This window comes from Pempheris klunzingeri, chromosome 20 (assembly GCF_042242105.1).
Source record: "Pempheris klunzingeri isolate RE-2024b chromosome 20, fPemKlu1.hap1, whole genome shotgun sequence".
Taxonomy (NCBI): Eukaryota; Metazoa; Chordata; class Actinopteri; order Acropomatiformes; family Pempheridae; genus Pempheris; species Pempheris klunzingeri.
In genome coordinates, this window is record NC_092031.1 from 15,365,824 (window position 1) to 15,392,473 (window position 26,650).

Here is a 26,650-nt window from a genome sequence, read left to right on the forward strand (position 1 = left end):
CCGTCACCCTGGCAACGCTACACCTACAGAAAGGGGAGGAGCCAAGTCCTGGCAGCATGGAAGTCACTGGGACGCCAGGCTTGGCCCCGAGCCCTCGGAGCGAGGCAGTGACCAGCGAGCTTCAGGAGTTGTCCCTTCAGCCTGCTCCCAACCTGCTGCCTCTACAGGAGAGAAAGAATGGTGAGACTTAAGTGGCGTGCACACATTGCAAGTAAAACATACTTGCAATGTGTGCTAAGCGTTGGTGTGGAGGGACAAATAGTTTCTGCCCTGGTTACTGCGTAGGGTTTTACAAACTGCTCTACAGTGTTTTGGCTTTCAAAACTCTTATCCAAAACTTTTGAACGCCGCTGAGATTAACATAAAAACACTGTTTGCATACGGAAATAACTGTAGTGTACAGTAGTGTTGTTTAGCTTGTTTTCTTGTCCACACTCATCCCTTCTTTTTCATATTGTTGTGCATTGCAGCCATCAAACAGATCCTGCCTGGTTACTTTTCTTCAGATCATGCAAAATTAAATACCCCTCTCCCCAAAATCCCCCATTTTGGGGAGAGGGGTTTTTGATTCAGTAATGGTCAGATACACATAGAAATGTGGACTACAATGTTTATTCTTTGTCCATCTTGCCCTTTTTCCCCTACCGCCTGACCCTAGTTTTAACAGATTTTGTAAAGAAAGCCCCCCAAAACAAAGACTGACCACTACGGTCCTTTAGCAGTTTCACACTGTTCCTTTTAGAAATGTTTTGAAGAAGGCAGGCAAGCACTGACCCTTTGTCTATTAGCTTATTTGAATGTTTACATCTTAACATACAGACTATTGTCTGCTACGGAGGATGAATAAATGTTGTATTTCCTGGCTATAGGGACAGTTTTCCGTCTGACCCGCTGGGTGATTGTACAGGAAACACTGTTCCATCACTGCAGACCTTGTAGGCCAACGCTCGTGCTTCCAGCTGAAGTGAATATATTGGCGTTGCACTACTCATCATTCACAGAGGTGGCCTATTTCCAACATAAATTCCTCCAAGCTAAAAAAGCGTGCACAGAGAACATGTTACATAAGTTGAAGATAAGTACAAAGTGGGGAAAAAAAACACACAAGTGTCAGATGTGTCTGTATGTCTTGTGCATTTGTCAGTGGAGAGCTAACCTCGCCGCAGAGGACGTTTAAGAGAGAGAGACGTTTAAGAGCTCAGGTGAAACCATATGTGTGTGTGTGTGTGTAAAAGACTGTGTGCTGGGAAGTCTCAAAGAAGAGGATGAAGAAGCTGCTGGACCTAATTGGCTTGCTCCTCTGCGCTGACCTCTTGTTACAGTAGATTAGACTGCGCTGCACGTTTGCTGCGTGGATTTAAGGCCTTTTTTGTGTCTGGAGTTAGCTTGGAGCTCAGGGTACTTAGCGCTAGACTGCTGCAGCTTCCCTTGGATTGAATGTTTGAGTCGCGGAGGGAAAAGTTGTATTTGTTATGTATGTGGTTTTCTTGGGTACACACAGCGACTTTACAAGTGAATCAGGGCTTACAAATGAAAGTCACATCTCAAATGCTGTTTCTAGGAAAGTTTTGTTCACATGTCTAAGCTGGGCTTCGTTGTCTGGTTTTAAATTAATCAGATTTAAATCTGTGGTAGTTTAGCACCATATCCCTTCTAACAGCTGAGTAGCTTTGTGTTTCTTATGTAAAGCATTTTAAATTGTCTCGTTGTTGAAAGATACAGATACAATTTAGGTTGTTGTTAGTTTTTTGCATATTTATTGGGTTATAACCAGTTTCAGGGTTGCTTCCTGTTCCACAGCTGTGTTGGTAAAAGATCAAGGCATGGTTGACTTGGTGCAGCTATGTAGTGCCACATGAGATCAAATGGCATCTTTCCCAACTGATCAAGTTCTTCAAAATGTGGTGTGACTTACACGCACTTAAAAGTAGAATCACTTTGGATGCACTGCTTAATGTAGCTTCCGAATGTTTCTGCCACCAAGTCAGGCACAGTTTGTTAGATACGTGGAGATAACTGTTACTTACACCCACACAGTGCTCACACCTTGCATTATCAGGAGAGTCTGCCACATTGGCCATTGTTCTTAGCGGGGCGTTGGCCATCCAGATTTGTGGAGACACACTTGGCTGACCTGCTGTTCATTTGTTAGGAGAGGAAGGTTGTTCCAGTAAATGATTTACCACTTATAGGGTATACAATTATACATGCGGTAACAGTATTTGTGGGGCATGAAATGTATTTCAAGTAAGGTTTACATCATTTAAGAAATGTTTAAGAATGGTCCTGTGTTGACTTGTCACAGGACCATATTTACCTCACAGGAACACACAAAGACAAACACAGCCTCACACAGCCTCAGGCCACCACTCCCAAACTTAAACAACCCCTGCTCTTGCAGGCCTATTCCTTACACACTTCATTCTGCTCGCCAGAAAGCAGACATGTTGCTGCAGGCACTCTTGCAGCTAATCTTACGTGAAGATGCTTTCAGAGCAGGGGGATGCGTTGCATGTGACTGCATGTGCGTTTCTTTGTGCATTGGGACGGTGAGACAGAATGGAATGCCCACATAATAACATTTATCAAAGCTTTATCTCTGACACCAGGTTATGTAATGTGTTTATTTCACAGGGTTCCTTCCTCAGTCATGGACCCGCGCTGGGAGATTTACTGTTAAACACGCATGTGTGTGTATATATAGAGAGAGAGGTGACATGTTTGTCAGGATGAGGATCAGAGACAGATGTTTAGGGGAGTGTGTGTGTGTGTGTGTGTGTGTGTGTGTGTGTGTGTGTGTGTGTGTGAGAGAGAGAGAGAGCGAGAGAGCTTTGATTTGATTTAAAACACAAAGGCTGACACAACAGAGCCTTAAAATCGCTTTACATTTCCAGTCTTCCCAGTCACAGGCTTGTTCCACAGCAAACAAAAGTGGTCACGCTATGATAATGTGACGGTCATTCGAAACTTTGAGGTGGAGAAGCTAGTTTGAGTGTGAGAGTGTGGGCTGCAGCAGCAGCAGCAGCAGCAGAAGAAGGTGGAAGGGGAGTAAGAGTGGAGTGAGGAGGTCATATCTGTAATGGCAGTATTGCATAACTTCTCAGAGAGGGAGCAGAAGGAAAGCGAGGGAAAATGGAAAGCAAGAAAGGAGGGGGTGTGTTACTTGCATTTGAGGAGGCGAGGCTTGGCACCAGCTTTTTTTCTTGTTCTTTTTCAATTTCTCCTTCTAAACTAGCTTAGAGAGTGCAGAGGAGTAACCTAAACTTTTTAATTTTGGAGAAGTACACGGGAACGGGACTGAAACAAATGTGCAGCCACACAGAGAGACTGGAACTTTTGGGGTGGACCTTATTGTTATTCAAGGAGCACTAAGGGGCAGACACACAGACCTACACACGCCCTCCCTGTCGGGGCTTGCACACACTTGTAGACAGACAGGCAAGAGAAAGGGAATGTGAGGTGCACTGCTACCTGTGGACTACCAGCTGCCAGTGAGGGGCAAACGTGTTTAATGTGGCTTTACTGTCACTGGACTTCTCTCCAGCCCTCTGCCACTGTTGTGTCCTTTCACGCTATTCACTCTGCTTGTGTCGGGAGTATGAGTCGTTAATCTTGCCGGGAGGGTGAAGCTTCCCTTCAGCATGGTACAGAGGGAAATGACTATCCTGTCAGGTAAAGTCCATTTATTCTGCTTCCATGTCTGTGTGTCTTTAAAAAGTGAGGACAATCGTTGAAAGTTACTTGTGAAGTGTACCCTAAGGTGAGCTGTGCTGACTACAGGTGTGGTGTGAGCTGGCACCTGTTTTAATAAATGTTAGCATACTGACTCTGCACTCTAAAGTGTATACTTGTTTGTATGAGAATGCCTGCTTTGCATCAATAACTGCAAAAAATTTTCCTTAAATGCACCATTACTGTCAACCAAACCTGATGGCATTTAGGGATGGAAACTGGGAAAGAAGAAATTAATTACTAAATGAGTTACTAAAGTTACTAAATCAGTTAATGATGCAGAGCGTGTACACTGTAAAAGCAGTTCCTATATATGTAGTATGTCGTGTGTAAATGTAGTTTTCAGGGTTTTACCTGAGAGAACAGAAGTGGGGGCAGGTTTGCAGGGTCTGTCCTGAGCAGAACTGGGCAGTCAGGGGTGTCGAGCAGATCGAAAGGTGAGGTTGGTGAATTGGGCTCTCTCCCCCCCCCGCCACCTCCGCCCTTCAGTCACTGCAGCTGTCAACTGTGGAGCCAAGGCTCCTCTGCCCCCTGAGGACAGGCTGCAGGCCGGGGGCCATGATCCACACAGGGCTGGAGTGTTGCAGGTTAGCTGAGGGTGGAGGAATGGAGAACACTGCCCGGGCTGAAGGAGACTGGAGCTGGGGGAAAGTAGGTTAGAGGCGTCATAGACTCTGCTCCAGATTTAAGTGGAAATGACCCACTCATTTCAGTCAGAACAGATTGTTCCAGATCACAACACGGACGGCAGCTACAACTGCCGAGACTGGAAAATGGATTGTAAATGATGAATGCACCCAGACAGTGTTTCATGTGTGCCAGCCCTGTCCTCAGGAAGCCTTCACAGTGATTTTTTTTCGAGGCGTGTTTTTATTCCAACCAAACACTACATTAGCTGATTCCATTCATTGTTGCACCTACAACCAGTGAGGTGGACTAATCAAACAAATCGGCTGCAGTAGTGTGCAGCTTACTGCAGACACTTGTTTAAAATCAACTGGTTCACACTGTAAATATCAGACCCTGACGGAACCACTGTGATTTTCATTGACTGTTTTCTTTTGTTGTCACATTGAAGAAACTACTTTTAATGCTGGGACTGGGAAAAGGGATATTGGTCTTTGAATAAGGTAACAGTCAGGAGCTACAGGTAGATTGCCACCCAGAGCTCAGGCTATAAAAAAATTGAACCATGAGTTGATGCCTGGACCTTTAGAAAGTGGGAAAGAAAAGAAACCTGAACAGAGACTGAGATTCAGACTATGTGGCTAAATGTTGGGGGAGAGTAGCTGGTAGACTGTTTGAGATTTGGCTGACTGCTTCATCCAGACTTGTAAACATGAAGAGATAAAGATCACAACAATCTTCGTCCCCACCCCTGCATAATGGCAATAGATGGGCAGTGGCTTCCACTGCTACGTTGCGTCATTAATGCCAAGCTCTGCTTGACAGGAGCCAGAAATGATCATCATGGCATCAGAAAATTAAAATGTTAGTGTGATGTGAACCCACACAGGTGGACGCTTTGCTGCTGGGCGGTATTTAAGATACGATAGCAAGACATGTAGCCTGCCCAAGGCTAGCCCAGGCCCGCAGTGATTCAGGGAGGCTGATGGTGCTGTTATATAACAGATTGGGAGACTGCCAGCAGCAGAGGCCCCACAGCTCTCTGTCAGGCTGAGAGTAGGAGGGGAGAGGATTGGGAAGAATGAGAGAGAGAGACTGATAAGATATCGAGAAAAAGGAGGAATAAGCATTGAGAAAAGGGGAGAGAAGGAAGAAATGTGAAGTTATGGCAGAGAGAACTGAAGAAATGAAAAATAAGACCATATAAATGCACTGTAAACCTGGACATGGAGGAGGAACAAAGGGGGAGTTAAGTTTCAACCTAATCCAAACACACAGCTGCAGCAAACACAATCCAGCTGCATGTCTCCTCGTCTGTCTGCCAGCGACTCGGTCATGTTGTTAGATAATCTCCATATTCCCACGAAAATCTAATGTCTCATCAAAAAGAATAAACCTTCTCCAGGTGATAAAATGAAGCACTGATGAAAAATAAATGGCGTCAAAATTATTCTAAAACATAAGATGGTAATGACAACAGTGTGTTTTTGACCTGCAGTAACTCCAGTTTGAGTCCATACATTTACGTGGGAGAACTGGAATGTGCATTTGATGATAAATGGATGTTATATCAGCAGCATTAACAGCAGCACAAATCTCAGCTTTCCAGTAACATTACAAAACAGAACCAATCTAAACAACAGGAGACCAAAAGTCAGCGTTTTTGATGAGTGTAAACAGCTTTCAGTCTAATAAACATACAGGCAGATGCATATTTATGCAACTGGGGAGGCTTAAGTCTTAAATGTGTCCAGCGCACCACGCATACACCCACGAACTACTGTACGCATGACTCACCGGTACACACACACTTCACAACTCATGCCACTGTCAGGATCTGGACATGCGCTTACAGGCTTTGGTAGCCTTCCATTTACGCAGTGTGTCCTGACAGCACGGTATTTCGCCACACTCACATCTTTGATTTGCGATCCAGTAAATTCTTGTTAGATAATGAGAAGTGAGAGACCATAGCCAAACAGCCTCACTCAGATCTGTAGCCTAAAGCTAAAGAAAAGCGCTTCATCAGCTCTGTGGGTCTGCTCGTAGCAACAGGAACACGGTGCCTGCCTGAACACCCACAGGTACAAGCCCACTCATGCAGCTCGGTGATCTTTAAAGACACACACACACCCACAAGCAGACACGCACATCTTCTAACATGCACTACTCCAGGGCACGCAAACAGTCTGAAACATGCTGCATGGAGCCGCTGAGCGCCCAAACACACATTTTCCCACACGTGCATTCACAAATATCACACTACAAAAAAATTTCACGTCTGTTAACCCAATGTTGGCGTGTGTAGACACAGTGTGCACACATATGCATGTTCATAATGTATGTTATGTGAAGCGAAACTGAAAACTCATGCAGCATCTTGTGCAGCCTACACACTTGTAGTACTGATGTGTTTAGTATGAAATTGATTGGTGCACAGTTTCAAAATCACAGCAGTGGTCTTGAATTGCATTGTTCAGCAGCACAAGCTGTAGCGTTACAGCTTGAAAAACACAATGCACGTTTAAAACCATCTTAACCCAACATTATCCATTCCAAACCTTTACTTTTAAAATATGTGATTGAGCATTTCAATGGTGTACTTGTGCACGCACACAGTCAGTACCTGCTGTCACACATGCAGACCTGGTGCAGCAGAAGACATGCACTCTGTTGTGGGTTTAGTTTGGGCCTCGTCTCCAACTCGGCTCGCTCTGGTGTTTCTGAATAATAGAACAGCCATTAGCCTGTGGCTCACCTGCTAACACCAAGTGTGGCGCACTTAGCGTTAGCTGATGAATGTAGCAGAGGTCACTGTGTGAGCTGACTCTTGTTCTGTCATTAGAGCGACTCCGATGACAAGCCGTGTGCAGAGGAAAGTTCACCGTTGATGAGGCGTAAACAATGCAGGCTATAGCTTTTGAAGAAGCATGGGATTTGGGCCGCATGTGAAATGTATTTAAGGATTCATTAACATTTCATGATTTGACGAGGGCAGGAGTTAAACCGAGCATGTGTCAGAAAGACCTCGAGAGTTACTGAAAGATCTGACGTCCAAGTTCGTGTGAGAGTCAAGCCGTCTGTCTCACACGCAAAGCAGGAAGCTTACAGTGACAACAGGAGATCGCATCGACTGTGTCACCAGACCTCAGAGACTCCAGGGAGAGCGCACAGGGCTCAGCTCCCATCTCATCAGTTTTGCACCCTCTTACTTACTTGGAGAAGATGGCCGCCAGTGTGTTCCCACTGTCAGACCAGACTACAGAACATAGCTGTTTGTGTCTGGATTGAAAAGCTTACGGTCATTAGGGACTTGTCATAGTCACTCGATACCTCTTCATTCTCATGTTCACATATCCTTTCCACAGTGTTGTCAATGGCTCTGTGTTGTGTCTTTGTTTTTAGCTCCAGTAATGTGGTAGCTTGATAACAAGCCAGCTTTCCAGGTTTCGTGTCTTAAATGCGATTACTAAAGGACAGGCCGTCACTAGGACCAGATAGGTTATCATTCAGATGCATTAAGCTCCTGATGTGGGAGATACCTGAGTAGTATTTCTGTAACTGACAGGAGCAATGTGCTTTTTTTTGTAACTTTTTTTCTTTTCTTTCAGTGACATTTTGTCACATGTACACGTCAGAATAAATAGAAACCTGTGCCCTCATTAAAAGCCGGTGTCTAATAAAAACTCAGCAAATTAACAGCCAGGCTTTTATTAGATGTTATATACAGTCACAGAAAGACGAGAGGACAGGAAGGCAGGAAGAAGAGGCCTATAAAACCCCAAAGAGCAACCTGAAGGAAAACACCAGCTAGAACACACACATTATCAGAGGCCTAAACACCCTCTCTGTATGACTTACAGGTGCTCTACACACGCTCCCATCCTTGTAGTTGTTTGTCTTGATTCCTCTTTTCTCTCCATTGTGCTAATTGGCTTTGACCGCCTTTCTGCACAGCCAGTTTGCCCAGGAGTCTGTTGTTGTTGTTGTGGGGCTGAAATGGAAACCACTCATAAAGGAGAAAAGAAAGCCGTGTTTCCTCTGTAAGTAGAGCAGGAGGTTAGGGGGTTCGTTACAATAAAAATGAATTTCAGATGTTTTAGTTATGTAACAGTCTGTTACAAAGCCGTCATCGCCGGACAGGGAACACCCCTCTCCGGCTCTGGTACGGTTTTTCCCTCTTCCTCAGCTTCTGTTCCTCTCTGAAAATCTCATTTGCTGAACACTGCCTTGCCCCCCCTCCCTCCTCCTCCTCCTCCATCCCTCCTTCAGTCCCTTCTGGTTTACAGTGAGGGTTCATGTTACCAGATGCAAACAGCTGCCAGCTGGCCTGTGCCTGTGTTTTCCCTTGAACACTCATGCCCTTATAGATGCTCTTCTCTCCTTCGACAGTATACAATTAGACCATAGTTGGGCTACTTTTTATTGACGAGTTGTGACACAGTGACGGGTGCTATTGCAGACGGTGCAATGGCCACTTAACAAAGAGCCTTTGACCATGCAGAAAACACCCTTTTAGTTGGCTCAGTACCTTTTTTTTTTCTTTACCCACAACAAATTTACCAGTGTTCATGTGGCTTTAATTACCTATAGTGCTTTGTTTCTGCATGTGCACATGTGCTGAAGGCTAAGTTGGCATTTCAGTGCTTGAAACGTTATTTCCCCTGTAAATGTCCCCTTAATTGATTCTAAAGTAAAATGAAATCGAGCCTAGTTAGATGACACATAAAATAAGTAAGATATTAAAACACAAGACATCACAGTATGGCCAAGACATCAGTGCATGAAATGGAAAAATGTAATCCGTCTTGTACATCATATACTTAGACATTTAGTAACTCTGGGAAACACTAGAGCTTGACTTCACTCCTAAATAATGTTACATATTTGCAATGAGACCCCTACCAATGGCCCCGCAGGATTAGAGATGTTTAAAAGAAAAACATTTTGTAACGGCTTTAGTTATCACTTTTATTGGTTCTAATAACATTGCACTCAACAAAGTAATTTCTGAATGCGGCAGCATCGCCAAAAATAGCTCCAACAAAGCTGTGAGTGTCTTTGTTAACTCTGAGAAAGCTGAAAAGAGAATAAAACTTAATCGCAGTTGGGAATGAAGCTAGAGTGCAGTGTTAGGTCAGGGAGGGACTGTGCATCTGATATCCCAGAAGCACAGTTGCTTCATCTGCAAACACACGCAGAGTTACAAAGCCTCCGGCGGTGAGTTTACCTCTTCCGGCACAAACACAGAGTGAGTACGGCACTGTAAGTGATTAGGTGCAGGCTTGCTATAGCACTGTTTACATTAGGGTTTTGTGCCAGATTCCACATCCTTTCTTTACGATTACACACATGGCTGCCATTTCAGCTACCTCTCTCCTCAGTGTGAGCACCATGGTTCAGATATCGTTAACTAGATTAACTAGATTCCTCAGGCTGTGCCACTTTGCAGTTAAGAAATGTCAGTGGATCAAAAACTAACACGTTCTGGGCCTGATGTCAGCATTGAGTCACAGCCAAATGCAAACAGTGTTGGTAAATTCCACAGACGAGTGGGTGGGGGAAACCAGGAAATAAAGGGGAAAAAAACACCTTCTGTTTTCCCTGCTGGAATGTTAATGGATGGTCTGACCTGTGGCAGGCTGACGTATGGCCTGGCTGGTTTCCCGGCAGGTCAGGTTTAGTTTGGTTCATCTGTTTGGTGCATTCTGTAACTTTTTGTCTTGTGGGTAAACTTGCTTATGACTAGAAGGTAACCAGTTCAACACCCAAGGACATCACAAGAAAATACAAATGGGGAGTACTGCTGCCGGGTTTACTGCCAATCTGTTAACCAAGCCTCTATGCGGATAATAAAACCATACCTTTTTATGACAATCCCCATTTAGATACCCATGCCAAGATTTTTGTCAATATAGTCGAAACATAGATCTAGATAGTGTTCATAAAGCATGTTGTTGAGCTCCAATGCCAACTATAGACAGGAGTTTGCTGTTGCAGAGTTTCACACCAGAGAAATTTCCTCACTGGTTCCTCGTGTGGTTGACCTGAATCGGGCTTGCCAGGTCTTGTGTGTCAGGGATGATCGGGGGTGGTTGCAGAAACGACTAATTGTTGTGAGGAGGTTAATGGAATCTGGTAGGGTATTTGGTTTGGCCAGGTCGTGTCTGTAGCACAAACTCTGCCAAGAAGGTCATGATATTCCACAAGCATGGTAAAAAAAATTCAACATATTTGGGCTGTAGTCATTTTATTCGCTTAACATTAGCATTTTTGAAGATAAAAGAGCCTAATTTGGAGGTCAGGTTGTATCTTTGCAGCTGTGTGGGTGTTTAATTGTAGGGATTGAAATGTACTGCCCTTCACGGTTAAACTTAATGTCAGGTCTGTTTTCTGATCGTCCCTGTCTTTCCATCGTTTCCTTAGTTATTATGTACTATAGTATGTTCTGAGTGAAGAAAGTGGCAATGTAAAAGGAGTCAGTGCAGAGACATTTTGACTTCACTCAGAAGTGGTTGATTGAAAGCATGCTTAATGTGAGTAACATTTATATTTGCCATTTGTATATGCCTGTTGTCTTTCTGAATGGGATTGTAATTAAATGGATTACTGGATGTAAGATAAAAGTAATAATCAATCTCAATACCAAAAACAGGTATGTTTTGATGCTTTTGTTGTGTATGAACTGGGTAGTCCAGGTCATAATGACCAGCTGGACGCTGTGGGGAGTTTTCCATTCATTTACACATCCACAGGAAGTCACTGTTTCAGCAAGACCTTCATAAAGTAATTATATCCTGTCCGCTTCCCCAAAAAGCAGTGTTTTTTTTTTGATTCCCGGACGTTTCAGTGACAAATAAAGAAAGACCCTGATAAGAATGTCCAAGGCCAAATAGCTTCAGTGGAATGTTCCCGAAGCCGCAGCTATGACAGCTAATTTCTCTTAATAAAAGGTTAACGTCTCTGGCCAATGTAATGGTTGTACACACTGTACAGAGCATGCAAAAGCTTCATATAGTAGTAGTATTGGTTTGCATTTTAAACATCAGCGACCCTCCTGGGAATCAGGCCTGTCACAATTATTAGCTTTTAGTCTTTGTGCTGTTTTAAGCTATGCTAGTGGCATGCTAAGCTAACGCAATGACCTATGATGATTATACCTGCTAAACATCAGCATGTTAGCATCATTGTGAACATCTTGCCATGCTAGCATTAGCATTTAGCTCAAAGCCCTGATGTGCCTGCATACAGTCTCACAGAGTTCCTAGATACTTGGTCTGCTGGTTCCTTAAGGCTACTAAAGCTACTAATTCCAGCGTAGGCAAGTCATGGGAAAGAGCATAACTGTACTTCCCACGCAGAGCCACTAAGCCCTAAAACCATTAAAACTCCTCTGCAAACTACTGCTTTAACTTGTAGGTCAAGGTAACTTTAACTATGACCGTTATCAAGCAACACGGAATTTATACGTTACTGTTGAGCTGTAATTGTCCTCCTCTCATGCTGTGTGTTGATAATTAGTGCCCCGTGTGTATTATTATGTACAAAACAGAAATGGAGTCACAAAATCAAAGTTAGAGAAAAATTCAGTTGCAAGAAAACTGAAGTGAAAATGTTAAAGGATTCAGGATTTAGAGCCACGAAGGTGAAAATAAACAGACATGTTTGGCATGCTGTGTGTCAGTTTATGGTGTGTGTGTTGCTGAGATTGGCTCAGCCCACACAAGCGACATCCTAATCCCAGTGAGTGTTGTCATCTCTTTGTCTCCTGCCCAGACTGTGAATCATAACAGCAGGTGGACTTTAATCACACACTCATAACAGACAGTTATTGTAGATACGCTTCACTGTTTGTACAAGGTGTTCTCAGTGTTTTCAGGTGCACTGTGGCCGTGTGTGTGTCACCTGTACGACAGAGGTACACTGTAATGGTCAGGCATTATGTCACACGGTGCTGACTTTTCATATTAGATATTTATACTCAGTTGTTGTTTTATTAATGAGTGGATGTATAGAGAGATGAAAGGTATGAAATCAGTGCGTCTCTCTTCGTGTCATGCTTCATAAAACATTGATTCAGGCCAAGGAAATGCAGCTTAAAAGTTTGTGTGTGTGTATTTGCAGGCCGTGATGTGTGTGTCTCAAAGTAACTTTACCCTGCGAGCGCACAGGTGATACCAAGCTGAATATAGCCCCCTTATGGCCAACTGGCCTTGCTATTTAAAACAGAGTGGAGAGAGGGGGAGGGGGGTGCAGCCAGGGACGCCGTTTACCAGCAACATTCTCCAGGAGCCAGAGACAGTTTGGTGGAGTTTGGTGGAGTTTTCCAACAGAATTAAGACGTATCGGGTTAGATTCTCCAGTCTTATCAGTCAAAAAAGCCTCAAAGCATATTTCATAGTGTCCCTGTCTAAATGAGACGCCTTTCCTCAAGGGCAGACTGTTTAAAAAAACATTTTAGAGCTGCAGCAGTGATTGGGTATCAATCAATCACTCTAAAAGTCAGTGTGATTCATCCCAGTATCATATTTACTCAAGCATCTTTGACAAAGGTCGATTATGTCAGATGAAGTCACCACTGAATACAGTTACTGCCGTTTTCTCTTGTCCAATAAAATGCGCTCATAGCTCGACTGAGTCACCATTTTTGAGATCAAGCCTGTGTAGTCTAGAAACTGTTCGAACAGATCGTCGCATTCGCAGTGCTGTGATTTAGTTCTGTGGGCTGTGTATGTGTTTGATAGGAAGGAGGTTTCCATGTGGCAGCCCCCCTCAGCCTGTAACAGTGAATGAATGGCAACAGCTGAGCAGGAGAACTTTATCGGCAGCACTCCCTGCTTGTGTGTGTGTGTGTGTGTGTGTGTGTGTGTGTGTGTGTGCGGCAGAGAGAGAGAGATTCAGGAGGAGCTGCAACCAGAGCAGTCTCTCTGGGCACTCTCTCTGGCGAGCTCACTGCTGTCCTCTCTTCCTCCGCCACTGGCCTCTTTTCAGTTTCCTCCCCTCAGCTCTCTTGTTCTTTTCATCCACCACTCACCCTGTGGATTTCTTTCCCCCGTCTCTCTGGGAAACGTTCGCAGAGCTGAGCTGAGCTGGGCAGCGCTGTCGTGACTCGCCGGCTGCCACTGCAAGGGAACGAGAGAACAGGAGGAAGAAGAGAAAGAGAGAGAGAAGCTGAGACAGACCAATCGATTGCTCTGATACTGACGAGAGAGGCACTGGGAGAGAAGAGGCGAGGCAGTAGCAGCATTTTTACTCACGTTTTGGTTTTTATCCTGTATGGGACTCTTCTGAAGCATTTGCTTCACGTCCTTCCTTTGGAGAGACAGAAGACCTCTAACTAAAGGGACAGCTGGGGCAGTTTTGACACATCAAGGGCTCTTCATTCCTCCCCTCCTCAGCCAAAACAGCCAACATTTGGGACTTGTGAGGAGGACTGCTTGTGAATGAGAAGTTCAATGTTTACCAAAATATTTGATCTCCGTTCTGAATGATAATGCTGGACACCAACCATTGCCTGTCCTTTGAACCCTCCCCCCCCGGCTCTCCTCCAATGGGAGAAGGCATGGAGAAGGCAGGACTGACTATGGATCATGACAGACTTGTCTATCACAGCCTGAAAGAAGGTGGGCAATCTAGAGCTGCACACAGTCAGTAGAGACATACGATATGCGATATGATTTGTGTTTATGTGACTCAGTCTGCAGGTTCATATCAGCACTTAATGGCGTCACATAAATAGTTAACGCTGTGCTAAAGATCAGCCATTTGGTTTACCGGCCTTTGGAGGAAGGAAGTAGAAGTGTTTAAATAAACCGTATACAGAGCAGGGTTAACCCTAACTACAGGTGTAAACTCACATCGTTTATTAATTGAATTAACTGAACTTAAATCTTCTCCGTGGAGTTTTCTTGTAAACAAATTGATGTTAACACTCAGTGTTACTCACAATTCTTCTTTGTATTCTTGAGACCTAAAAACCTTTTGAATGTTTTTTCATTCTTATAAAACATTTGCTGTGTGTTCTTCTTCCCCGCCTTTGCTGGCACGTTGTTGCATTTCTTGGCACATTAGTGCCACTTGTCTACAAGTGGAACAGTGTGAAGCCATAGGCAGGAACATGTATTGCTTTGCATGCATGCTTCATGAGAAACGAAACGGAAACCCACTCATAAAAACATTGCTCCATAGTGCCACTAGTGGTCAAAAACCTTTCAATTATGGCCCAACTGGAGCTATTGGACTGGAAGTTGTTGATTTTGTCTTTTCAGTTTTGGTAGTAGTAGTAGTCATAGTATTGTAGGCTGTATCCAATGTGACACTTAGAACCACTGTACATTTTTAGATTTGGATGTCATTTGCAGGAGAACAAACACTATCTGACTGGCCTACAAAAACATCAGGATAGCCAACAGTGACATAATATCAATGAATAATATCAAGTTGGGGATCCAGCCTAATTTGGAATGGTTTGCAGTCAGGGCAACATTAAAATAAGCTCCAGTTTGTTTATTTGCAACGTAACAAGCATTACAAGCCAGGGTCAGAGCCGTAGACGACGGACTACATACGAAACAAAACATTCCTGTGAGGTTAGAATGATTAAAGATGGAGGAGGACGGGGGAAAAGCGAGGGGGGGGGGGGACATTTTTAAAAAAGGTGGAAGGCATCTGTAACAGTGGCATAAAACATAAAACCAGCTGACATGCTACAGTGTCACTGTACATACATGCCACTACAGCTGTCAGTGGAAACGCCATTCCAGGTCTGCTTTTTGCTAAACGCTAATCTCTGCAAGCAGGCATGCATCCAGTCTAGAAAAAGTGTGAGTGACAGGGACTGCATGAAGTCATGAAAGCTTTGGGAATTTGTCACGTCTTCCTTGAACTTTAAGATAATTAGTATTCACTGCAACCCTTCCTGTTGTCATCTGACTTCCCAGCACAGTGCAGCAGTGCGAAAGCAGCGGGAGTAATTCCAAGGTGTGAGTGGCCTTAACCTTGTACTGCTCCCGCCCTCTATCCTCGTCCCATTGTCACTGATGTGAGAAACATTTGCTGTGGTCAGGCGCTACGTTCATGTCGCTTTGTTCAACTGATGCAATCAAACTGCACGTCTGTGCAAATGATGAGCTCATGTGGGCGAACACGAACAGGCTTTCTAAATAGAACATTTCCAATGACAATGCCAAGTGAAAGGTCTGTGCAGAGCATCTGTGAGACGGTGTGTTTGTTAGCTGTCTATGTGGCAGTGTTATCATGTATTTTTTCCATCTTCATGTGACCACTTCCTCACCCATTGCAGGCATGAGCAGTCTGCCTTCACATGGGCTGCTATGGTCAGTGTGTGTGTGTGTGTGTGTAGGCTCAGCTGTGCCTGGGGGTCTTTGGGGACAGTGTTGAACTCAGACATGTTTAATCAGATCTAACGACACATGAGCGCAGCAGGATTAGCCCAGTTGGCCACCATGATCTTGGCTCTATGTCACTCACCTCTTCCTTCTTCCTCTCTGACGCGCTCTAATCTAAAACTTAACCCTCGGATCCCTCTTTCTCCACTTCCTCTGCACTGTCACAGGACTTTTGCAGAAGTGGACAGTCATGTATGTGATCTCGGTGTCAGTGTAGGGACACAGACTTCCCTAAGTTCCATGTCTTACTACTGTGGATTTGGAAAATTCAGAAAATATCATTTTATTGTCCTAACTATTCAAACAACTACCATAATACTCTGTGTAGTATGTCAGAGTTTGTAGCTGTGTTTTAACACTGAACTTGTCTGAGATGATTACTTGCTCACTCATTAGTCAGGTAGAAAATATCAAAGGCTTGCTGTTTATGGCTTAGCTTGCTTTTCTGTTACATAACAAAGAAATGAATATTTTTTTTGCCTCCGGTCAGGAAATTAAAACAATTCGATGACGTTATTTTGGGTTTCAGTAAATTATGATGTGAATTTGGTATTGTTTAATTAGACATTTTAAGATTACTTGACAATTAAATTATACAACTGGAAATTAAAGTGTGAAAAGATGTCATTCTGAAACTAAAGCCGTGTAAGAACCTAGTCTTTTGCTCTTTTCTTCTGACTTTCACAGGTTGGCATAGTGGTTTTAAAAAAAAAAAAAAGCCGTTGTGTTACCAAAAGATCACAGGCGTGGTTGATTTGGCAAACTCTTCTTGAGAAAGCAAGCAGACTGTGGTTCAGCATTGTTTCCTCTGCTTCATCTAAAAGCAGTAAATGAAACCGTATCCACTGCCTCTCTGTGTCTCTCCCTCTGTGTTCCTTCGCTCTAACTTTTTATGACTGCAGAGGCCAGTTTTGGCTGTGGCCTAGTATCCCAATAAAACCGCCCTGCCTTTTCATCCTTGTCTTAAATTAACCAAAATGACCCCCAAACCTGATTTAGATGAAGGCACTTGAATCACCATCTTTTCAAACATCAATCTATTAGCAAGTTACAAATCCTCAGCATCACTACTGACTATGTTTACATATACAGATGAAACCAGGTGACTGGTAGAAATAATTTTCAGGCAGTGAAAATGTATATGATCCGCAACAACCTGGTTTTATGAAAACCCATGTTTACATGCAGCTGGTCAGTAATGATATTTATCTGCAGCCCTCTACCACATTCATTTTTTCTTTACTCTGTGCATGTTTATGAATTTTAGTTTCAGTTTTTGCCTGATCTCTGAGTAAATCATTTTGGATCCAGTGATACATTACTGCGAGTTATGATCTTTACTTCATCCATCTAGCGACCCTTCCCCTTCCTGCAAATGTAAAACCGCCATTAAAGCTCCAGCTGCACATGCACATGGCCGACATATTGGGTTTATCTAGCAGAGGTATAACTGTGTTGACCAGGTTTCTCTTAATCCTTAATCCTTAACTGAGGACGCCTTGTTTCTTGTTTGTACAACTTCTAAGCACTCAAGCTAGCTTTCTGAGCTGCATGTAGACACACTCACTGTCACACAAAAGTTGTCATTTACACTCAGAGCTTACCTTACTGTTTGTTTGTCTAGTGCTGACAATGTCTGGCCTCCATATTTGTTAAGTATTTGGTTTTGATTCCCCTGCTTGCATGTTATTTTTTGATAACTTAGCTGTTGGTTTTGGTTTCTTCACATCAGCCTACAGTTTTAACACCACTGCTGCATTTCACACTTCACTTCATCAAACCACTGAGATGCTTGTCTTAATTCTGACAGACACCAAGTCTTGTTATACACTATTGTCTTTACTTGTGCCTAGTGCAGTCGATGAACTGGCGATTACAAGCCAATGCAAGGACTTTCAGTTCACTTACTGCCAGAGATGAGGAATAAAGACAGGAATGAGAAAGAGAGTGCCGGAGAGAATAAATAAGTGAACTTGAGTGTCCTGTCTGTGTAAAAGGATACGAGGAGGGAGCGTGAAGATGTGATGCTGGGATGGAGAGAAAGTGTAAGATTCTCTTTCCCAGAATAAACCTCTTCCCTGGAAGTGCCAAGTGGCTTGGCATCTCATCCTGCTCCCTGCCATGGCACGGTCAGCGTGTGTCTGGTGGCGTTTTTGTGTTGGTGTGTGCGCAGGTTCAAGCAACACGTGAGTCTGCTAAGTGCTTGCCCATGTGTTTGGCACTCAGGGAAAATTAATCTCCTAGCTGCTGCACTGGTGCAGCATATACATGACCTCCCTGGCTGTGTTTAGGTCTCTGTGTTTACGTCGCTGACTGTGAACTGACATGTTATTGCTTGCAGAGGGGAGTCTCTAGTGCTAGTCTGATCCCTCAAGATGAAGAGCATACACACTTGTAAATATAACAGAGCAGAGATGGGATTGCCAGCAAGCTCTTAGAGCCAAAGGAATGACATTTAGTTGCACAGGCCCCGACGTTAATTCGTGGGACTCGCCGTGTTTCTGTCCAGGCCTGGAATGTTTGTCATAACAGAGGGCTAACACAGCAGCAGCCACGCTGGGCGGCTAACTGGTTAGCTAGCCCCCATGCACAAATGATGTCACTTTGTTAGTGCAAAGGAACAGGTGCTGCTTGTGTAGCAGACACAGCCAGAAATGCTTGGGAAGCCTCAGTGGTGTGTTCCACTTCAAACACAAACACACACACACACACACACACACACACACACACACGTACCCCTTCGTCAGGGACAGCTGGTACATATAAAACAAGAGTCTCAGCTGAGTGGAGCTGAGATGAATGTCTGTGTCGGTGAAACTAGTATTTTGTGTAATAATTCATGAACATGAACAGTAAGTGTGTGTCACACCTTCAGTTTTAAAATGGAAAGAGGCTGTTGCCATGAAGAACAGTGGAAGTATTGTGCAATATCAGTTACTTATCAAGCTTAGAAAAAACACCATACCAGAAGCAAGTGTTTGCAGAGACAAACGTGCAGCTGACCTGTACATTGTCATCACAGTCTGTGTTGTGTTTATAGCTGGTTAGTTGTCTGTGGCTGACCGAGCGGTCTGGCTCACTTCCCTAAATTCTCACTGTGTTGCAGTGAAACTGGCACTGCAGCTAATGATGAAATACAGTGCACTTGCATGACCCCACATTTTTGTTGTTATTCTGTAAAATCCCTCATCTTGTTTCTAATCTAACATTGGATTAGGATTAGGTGAGGCCAGAATGAGAGCTAGCTCGAGGCTCAAGTTGTAATATTTGATTGTCTTTAAAAGCTCCCAAGATGAGAACGACTGGGCAACACAGTGCACAACAACTGAAATATAGTGTGTGCAGAAAGGTCAAACATGATCCAACTCCTTTTGTCCAGCACTGTGTTCCTTAAAACTCTCTCTCCCGGCCTCTGTGTTATGTAACAAGTGCTTCCTGTTTTGAATTGACGGAGCAGTCAGCCCATATGCAGTACCTCTTCTCATCTACTCTCAAATTGAGGCCGAGGCCGGTCTAGTCTGCATTCGAAATGTTTTTTTTTTTCTCATCTCCGCTAGTTTCACTCATCTTTTTTGCTGAGCTCGCTGTAACTCTCTTTCTGATTCTTTGATTAATGATGGCTGTTTTTTCATACACATCTGCGCACACTTGGCACACAGAAATAAAAGAAAAAAAAGGCCTAGAAACAGGAAGTGTGTAGTAAGCAGCTCACGCCCTCCTTGTTCCCGCCCCCTCTCTAGCTTCAAAAAAAGCACCTAAGAAGGGGGAAATGGGAGGATGAATCGGGCCTTCTTCATGTCAGCTCAAATGTATCTGGGTTCCCGTCAATGGATATTTATCGAAACGATGGGCTGCTGATCAATGAACAATAGGAGACAATACGGAAGCTGTTGAGAGCTCAGAGCTCGATTGCTGCAGTTTCTTATTCTCACCGGCCGTCACTGACTCTCTCTTCCTCCCCCCCACCTCTCCTCTGTCTCCATGCAGTCCTCCAGCTCAAACTCCAGCAGAGACGCACGCGAGAGGAACTGGTCAGCCAAGGGATCATGCCACGTAAGTCCCTGCTTTAAGTCTGTGATGGTCAATTCAAACGTACCGTACGCTGCATTGCACACTGGATTGTCAGTTCCATTTCAACCATTATTACATATGGTATAGTGTTACATCTGCAGCCTGTGATGCACGTGATCAATACACACTACTAAGCAAACTGACTCAGTCTCACCTAAAGTACTTTTCATTCAGTGTGTCGAAGACGTTTTGATGGTTTATAGAAACCTATGCTGACAACTAGGGCAGTGTGTCTGTGCCTTTGAGCTGAGGTCAAAGTGATAACCCTTTCCTGATGCTACAGCAGCACGTCAGACAGAATGTCAGAGACTGGTGGGGTTGTTACATAATACTAACGCTGATCTATATGTGTATGGTCGATTGATACAAGCTAAATGGGCCCTGTGCTATTACATAATGTGATTATCCTCATCTGATATACAGGATATTTTGGTAAATGGTATCAGTCTGTGTTTAATCAATAGGTAACAATATTATGAAGGTAGAGACTGAAAATGTCAGCCTGCTATGAGTACGAATGTATGTGTTTTACATGTGCCAAATTTGGTGGCGTTGTTGCACCACTTTGTGTTATCAAACAGGGCAGCTTCCTCTTCTTCTGTATCCACTTCCTGTTTCAGAGTTCCGCACATCACAAGAGGAGATATTTGTTTAAAAATTCTCCTCTGTTTCTGTGTACAACGTAGCTATGGGTAGTAAGTACCAGGCTTTTTTCAAGAAAGCTCTTTCTAAAAAGAAAAGTCACACCACCTACAGACCGTTAAGCTTCACACAGTAAATTTGGGAGTTAATCTTTACGACCAGGGAATTGCAGAGTAGAAAAAGATGTAGGAAACCTGACAAGGTGCCTCTTAGGGCCTGTTCAGACAGAGAAACTAAAGATTCACTGATTATTCTGGGTGAGTTTCAAGAAAACGAGATAGTTATTTTCAATTTTCCAAAATGAAAAGATGGGAATGAGAATTTCTGGATTCCTTGTCACTCGTAATGTCTGTCCTTAAACGTTGGACTATTTTCAGCTCCTGTATTCTAGTACTGCTGTTGGTTAGTGGTATTGTGCACCATATCAGTCCACAAAAACAATGCACTTAAAGTGACTACCCAGGCTCAGTTTGTACTTAAGTATGGGTTAGGCATGAAAGAATGCACTGGAGTGGACACTCAGACCAGGTACTTGTTTTAGTGGACAGCAGGGAGTCTCACATTTAGTAGTTACCGTAAATCTGTCTGTGTCCTCCTTATGCAACAGGCCTCATGCCAGACCATTGAATTGGGATCAGCATGTACTGGTAAAACATTTCACTCTCAAGCAACTCCTCTGTGGAGATACAGAGAGACAAGATGCATACAGAGGAGAGAAGGCATGGGTTTCTAAGAGATTCATCAAAAATCGTCTTTGCTCCTGAGATGATATTTTCTTTGAACCCAGGATTTTACAGAGAGCTTATTTTGACTGACACGCAACAAGGTGGAGCGAAGGCTGTTAAGCTGTCAAGGCCCCCGTTGAATTATAGGACAGTAAAGATCATATAGACTGCTTAAAAGCAAGGACACACCAGCATTAATAGACACTCAGAGGAACTATGCCATGATAATGTGAGCACATTTTGTTTTCGTTTTACAACAATCAAATCAAAGATGATTATTATTTGTTGTTATACAATTGGAAATAGTTGATTTTGGATATATATTTTGTAAACTGTGATATGCAGTATAACAGTAATGGTAAAGCATTCTGAATGATATGATATAATGATAATTTGCTTTGAGCCGTGTTGCCCAGCTCTTGAGCAGACAGAGAGAGGTGGGAACTGACGGAGGGGCAGTTTGTGCTGTGGTATCAAATCCTCACACTGGTTTTCCAACTGTGGGTGGTGTGAATGAGAAACTTTGCACCCTCCCTTTCCACCAGTCTAGGTGTTTTTGAGACAGACACTTGACCTGCTGATGTGATGCTGCTGCTGAAGTGTGTGTCTGGACAAGTACATACAAAAGAGAATCATTTTGCTAGATTATGAGGTTGAATGCATAGACTAGGACATAAAAGCAGCAAAAGCATTGCTTCTGTGTCTTGAAGTCAGTCGTGTTTTTACAGTCATGTAGTCGAGCATCCTAGTGTGTCTGAGCAAAGATAAGTTTGACCTCTTGAAAGTTAAATATTGAACCATGCTTGTTTCATCAGCATCTGAGATATTCTGTAGAAATTCTATATAATTATAATTATATCTCTGTTTGTTAGTTGTGGAAGAGTGAAAATGTTCATCAGTAGCATCAAACCAACCAATAACACAGGAATTCTTCAAACCTCTATTTCATGAACAAGAAATATTTAGTTCCCCAGTTATGCGGCTGTCTGTCTTGTTGTGATCTTGACTGCTGATTATATCACAACTGGTATGTAGGTCTTCTTTGAACGTCAGGGGTTGTGACACGAGGAATGCCCCCCTCCCCCGCCCCGTCATCTGTGGCACTCACACAGTTGATGCCCCACTGCAGCCAGAATGTCCACACTCACAAGCCTTTCACCAGCTCTTGACCAATCGGACGATTGTTATGTTGCATCATTGCAACTGCCACTGTCCAAATATCCTTCCCCTAAGAGAGTGAACAACTTCATTTGTCTATTTAGCTTTAACGGTCACATTTGAAATAAAAAATTCTAATGTTAAAAGCAACAATTTCTGGTGCTCTTGGTGTCCTTTGTTTTTTTTTGAATTCCATGAAATGAATTGAAAGATTATTCAAACTGAAAATTAAGATTAAATTCATTGTGATATTTGAAGTTTTGGATCAACATTTTTGTGTGAACAGATAATATTTGGTCGTTTCTCCTCAATGGTAATACTTTTGCTTTTGAGACATGCAAGTTACAGAATCTAGCCTGTGAGTGGCTTGGTAGAAATACATAAATAAATGACTCTTCTCACACTCACATATACCACGTAGACATACTCCCACTCAGACACTAGGTACATTACAGACAGTTATGGCTGAGTGCAGTGATGAATGTAGATTTTCTTTGTGTGTAACAGTCTATCCATCAGTCCACACTCCCCTCTGTCTTCTTGCTCCTTTTTAACAATCCACCTCAGACTAGTGGCTGTCAAGAATTGATGTCCCACTGACTGTAACACAGACAGCTGGCCTTTGAATTAATTTGAGCAGTCTGCTATATACAATGGACATCATTAGCATTTTCTGTTGAAACTGTCCTGAAGCAGGGCTGTTGTGCTCAGTAAGAAAGTTTAATCGAGATATATGCATGAGTATTCGGCATGCAAAAAGGTTTTGCCACACTAAGTCGCTCACAAAAAAAGCTGCAAAAAATGTAGATTCAAACCAGCTTCCATCCCCAACTGGAACTAGAGAAAGAATACGTGGAAAAACTGTATGGAATAACGTTTGCCCACTGAGCTCCCAGAAGGCAGTGTGGTTGCAATTACAAATTGAAACTGCTGAGTCAAGGTTTGGCAAAGCTCATGGTCATGGTTACAGTCATGTGGTTCCATGAGGTTTGTCTGAATATTTGTTCTCTGAAAACCGAACTTATCTAAGTGAAGCTGCCGCCATTGGCTACAACTCAACACTTCCAGCAGCTGTTTCAATGTAAAAGCCGCAGTGAGCACCATGATAACATGACTGGGATCCTAACAGCGTAGCAACAGGCCAAAGAAGTCATTTTTAGTTCCATCTTTCTTCATGAGGAGGCTTCCACTGCAGAGAAATTGTGCTTTATTCCTGCACACACAGCATGCTGCAGTGGCCCATCGGCCTCCTGAGCTGTCATTAGAGTGTGTGGTTCAGAATAGCACTTCTGACCTTCGCATCCTGCAGCCACTTCTGCTTTGACGCCGTCTTCCTCTATAGCTGTATCTGTTCTCACAGTATCTCTTGCCGAAAGGACCATTGCGAGTCCATGTGAGCTGCATTCATATTTCACTTTCTTTCCATCCCTCTCTCCACACAGCACTGAAGAGCCCGGCAGCCTTTCACGAACAGCGGAGGAGTCTGGAGCGAGCAAGGGTGAGTGTCTCAAGTACAGAGTGTTTCCTGCAGTCTCAATGGACTTGATATGTTGAATCTTCATGAAACATTTACAGTATGTATAAACAGCTCAAATCACGAAGCACTAATTGAATTGTACTGTCAATATAGGTACTGATATGCTAAAGGGAAATCACAAATAGAAAGTGGCATTGTCATGCAAATAATAGTACTCTTCAGGCAAGGAGCTGCACAAACAGGCCTGCTCAGAATTATTAGCATGCTTTTAATAACCGAAGTTCACATCTACCTGTCGCTGGCATCTGGAGCTGCCATCATCCAAAGTTGCCTAGTGAAGCTTTAAATTCATAATCTGTATGTAGTCTATTGCATCCTGTTGCTGATTAATGTTATATGAATGTTAGAATTCAACCAATACCTGGTTTGTGGATGGTGTTGTAGCATAGTTAGCATTAGCAGCCACAACCATCTTTGCTGAACAAAGGAAAAAACACCAGCTGCAGAAACTTCACAGACAAAAGAGTGAAACATGAGAGATGTCACAGTAAAGTAGAGTCGCAGTTTACTGCATTGTTTGTAGATTTCTGTTATCGGTTGCCTCCCTTTTGCCCCATTCATTTTATGTTTGTAATTTTCTCCACACTATTGTTTCTGTTCATTTTCCTTGTGATCCTCTGTCTTACGTCTGCTACCCCTCCACAATGTGTTTACCCCAGACCGAGGACTATCTGAAGAGGAAGATCCGGAGTCGTCCTGAGCGCTCAGAGCTGGTCAGGATGCACATACTGGAGGGTGAGTTTTTACCCACTCTTGGAACTCTACTTTTAGGCTCAGAAGAATCCCCTTTGTGATATTAAGAATTTAAATTTAAAGTTTAAGGTAGGTGGAATTCATTAGATTTCATTAAAAAGGAACGTTCAGTAAACAAAAGAGAACCAGTTCCAAAAGGTTGTTGTGTAGTTCCTTGTTGATATTTATAGCTGGGCTGAGCTAAAGTGTCACTTCTCATGATTTGACAGTACTTTATGTTGATGTGCATCTTGTATTTATAAAGCATGTACCTGGTTTCTTGCCGTAAATCAAAATGAACCATACGATGAATGAATTTGCGTGTATGCATGTTGTCTTGCCTTTCTCTGCACAGAGACGTCGGCAGAGCCGTCCCTGCAGGCCAAGCAGCTGCAGCTGAAGCGAGCGCGACTGGCCGACGACCTCAACGACAAGATCTCCCACAGACCAGGTCCCATCGAACTGGTTCACAAGAACATCCTGTCTGTCAGCTGCACTGTGCACTCACCGCTGGGTAACTGCACACAAACCTCACAGCATTCAAACAGCAAAAACTAAAATGTGCGCACATGTTCAGAACATCTGCACACTGCGCAATATGTATTCTATATATGTATTCACACAAATACAAACACTCATTCAAACACAATATAATGTATTCAGATTACGACATTTAAACAGACACTTGCCGAATTTATCAGAGCCATCAGCTTGTATGAGTATCAGTATGAGTGAAGGTGTTGCTCAAGTTAAAAAAATGTTCACCTCTGTCACCTGGTCATTATACCACTGACTGTGTGCAATTGCACCACCACCAAAATCTAATTTCCGCTCAGTCTGAACACACCTTTAGGTGAGTACTTACAACATCCAGGTATCTACACACACAGAACTTTAAGGGTGAGTGTATAAACACACTCACTACGCAGTAACTACAGGTTGCATCATCCTTCTGAATGTGATGCCACACAACTTTGTAACAGACGTTACACAACAACCATGTGTGGACACAGCACTGTTTTGTAACATGGTGGGACATACAGTGTTGTATAACTTCTCCATACATAGTCAGCGCTGTTTAGCAATCTGATGACTGTGTTTCGCTGTGTAACACACTGTGGATTTGAACTGTCCTGCCCTATGGCTGCAGTGGCTGGGAGAAATCCCAATTTCATGAGCCGTTTTCACTGTTGTACTGGCCACAGAAGTTTATAACAGACCACCATGAGATGCCACTGTGACTCTGTTCGATTGAATCTGAAAACGTTTATTCTCTGGCGCAGACTCTCCAAAAGGAGAGAGCTCGTCTTTAGACGAAGACAGCAGTGACGCTCTGTCCCCAGACCAGCTAACCAATCACGACTCTCCTCTGAGTGCCGTCCCTCAGCTGTCCCCCTCTGACGTGCTCACCCAAAACGGAGACATGTCCCCCCCACAGGTAACGTCGCACCATTTAATTTAAGGGAGAGGGTCACTGGAGAGATGAGTTTGCCATGACACAAAACAAGTGAACATTATCCTCATCACACTATTAACCAGAGTTATATCTTCTCAGTTCATCACACAGTCCCCTCCTCCGCCTCTTCCACCACCACCCCCTTCCCAGATGAATGGCTCAGACTCCTCACCACTCCCAAAACTAACAAATGGGATGACGGTGATCTCTGCAAACTCCCGCCCCTCTACTGGACAGGTCAAGGTGAGAAAACGCTGGCTATTTTCCTGTTTCATTAATCCTGGAACATAAAATATTTCTACGTTTGGAGTTGAACATCCTGCAGATTTGATGACTTATGAATATATCTGACCTTAATCTCTATTTGTGGAGCAGCTATAACTGGCTAACCCTCCCTCATCTCCTCATTTCCTTAATTCCTCCTCCCCGACCCCATTTCTCACGGTTTCTGTCAGCAGTCTCAGGGTAAGACGAGTTCAGACCGTCCTCCACAGAGACCTAAGAAACCAAAGGACAGCAAGCCCAAGGTCAGCATTCTCCTTGTTTCGTTTTCATTTTTACG

General features: G+C 43.5%; 1 protein-coding gene and 1 long non-coding RNA gene across 10 annotated transcripts in view; one reads left to right on the plus strand and one right to left on the minus strand.

Annotated features, from left to right (window-relative positions):
* Positions 1 to 47: 47 nt before the first annotated feature.
* On the minus strand, positions 48 to 13,559 carry LOC139219369 (uncharacterized). Its single transcript, XR_011585718.1, has 3 exons — positions 13,394 to 13,559; positions 4,087 to 4,373; positions 48 to 161 (listed from the first exon to the last, which is right to left on the minus strand). It is a non-coding gene; the product is annotated as an uncharacterized lncRNA (long non-coding RNA).
* The window catches only part of mrtfab (myocardin related transcription factor Ab), a 33,704-nt gene continuing 7,110 nt past the window's right edge, over positions 57 to 26,650 (plus strand). For 4 of the 9 annotated variants that reach the window (XM_070851185.1, XM_070851188.1, XM_070851190.1 and 1 more), the window contains exons 1-8: positions 13,559 to 13,982; positions 19,755 to 19,820; positions 23,806 to 23,861; positions 24,560 to 24,635; positions 24,988 to 25,146; positions 25,916 to 26,070; positions 26,188 to 26,331; positions 26,544 to 26,615. In XM_070851185.1, coding sequence (XP_070707286.1) covers positions 13,847 to 13,982; positions 19,755 to 19,820; positions 23,806 to 23,861; positions 24,560 to 24,635; positions 24,988 to 25,146; positions 25,916 to 26,070; positions 26,188 to 26,331; positions 26,544 to 26,615 — 864 coding nt within the window. In that variant the 5' untranslated portion in view covers positions 13,559 to 13,846. Of the gene's footprint in view, positions 181 to 3,267; positions 3,673 to 13,558; positions 13,983 to 19,754; positions 19,821 to 23,805; positions 23,862 to 24,559; positions 24,636 to 24,987; positions 25,147 to 25,915; positions 26,071 to 26,187; positions 26,332 to 26,543; positions 26,616 to 26,650 lie in introns of those variants that run through there. The other 5 variants (XM_070851193.1, XM_070851194.1, XM_070851189.1 and 2 more) reach the window with 4 other exon arrangements.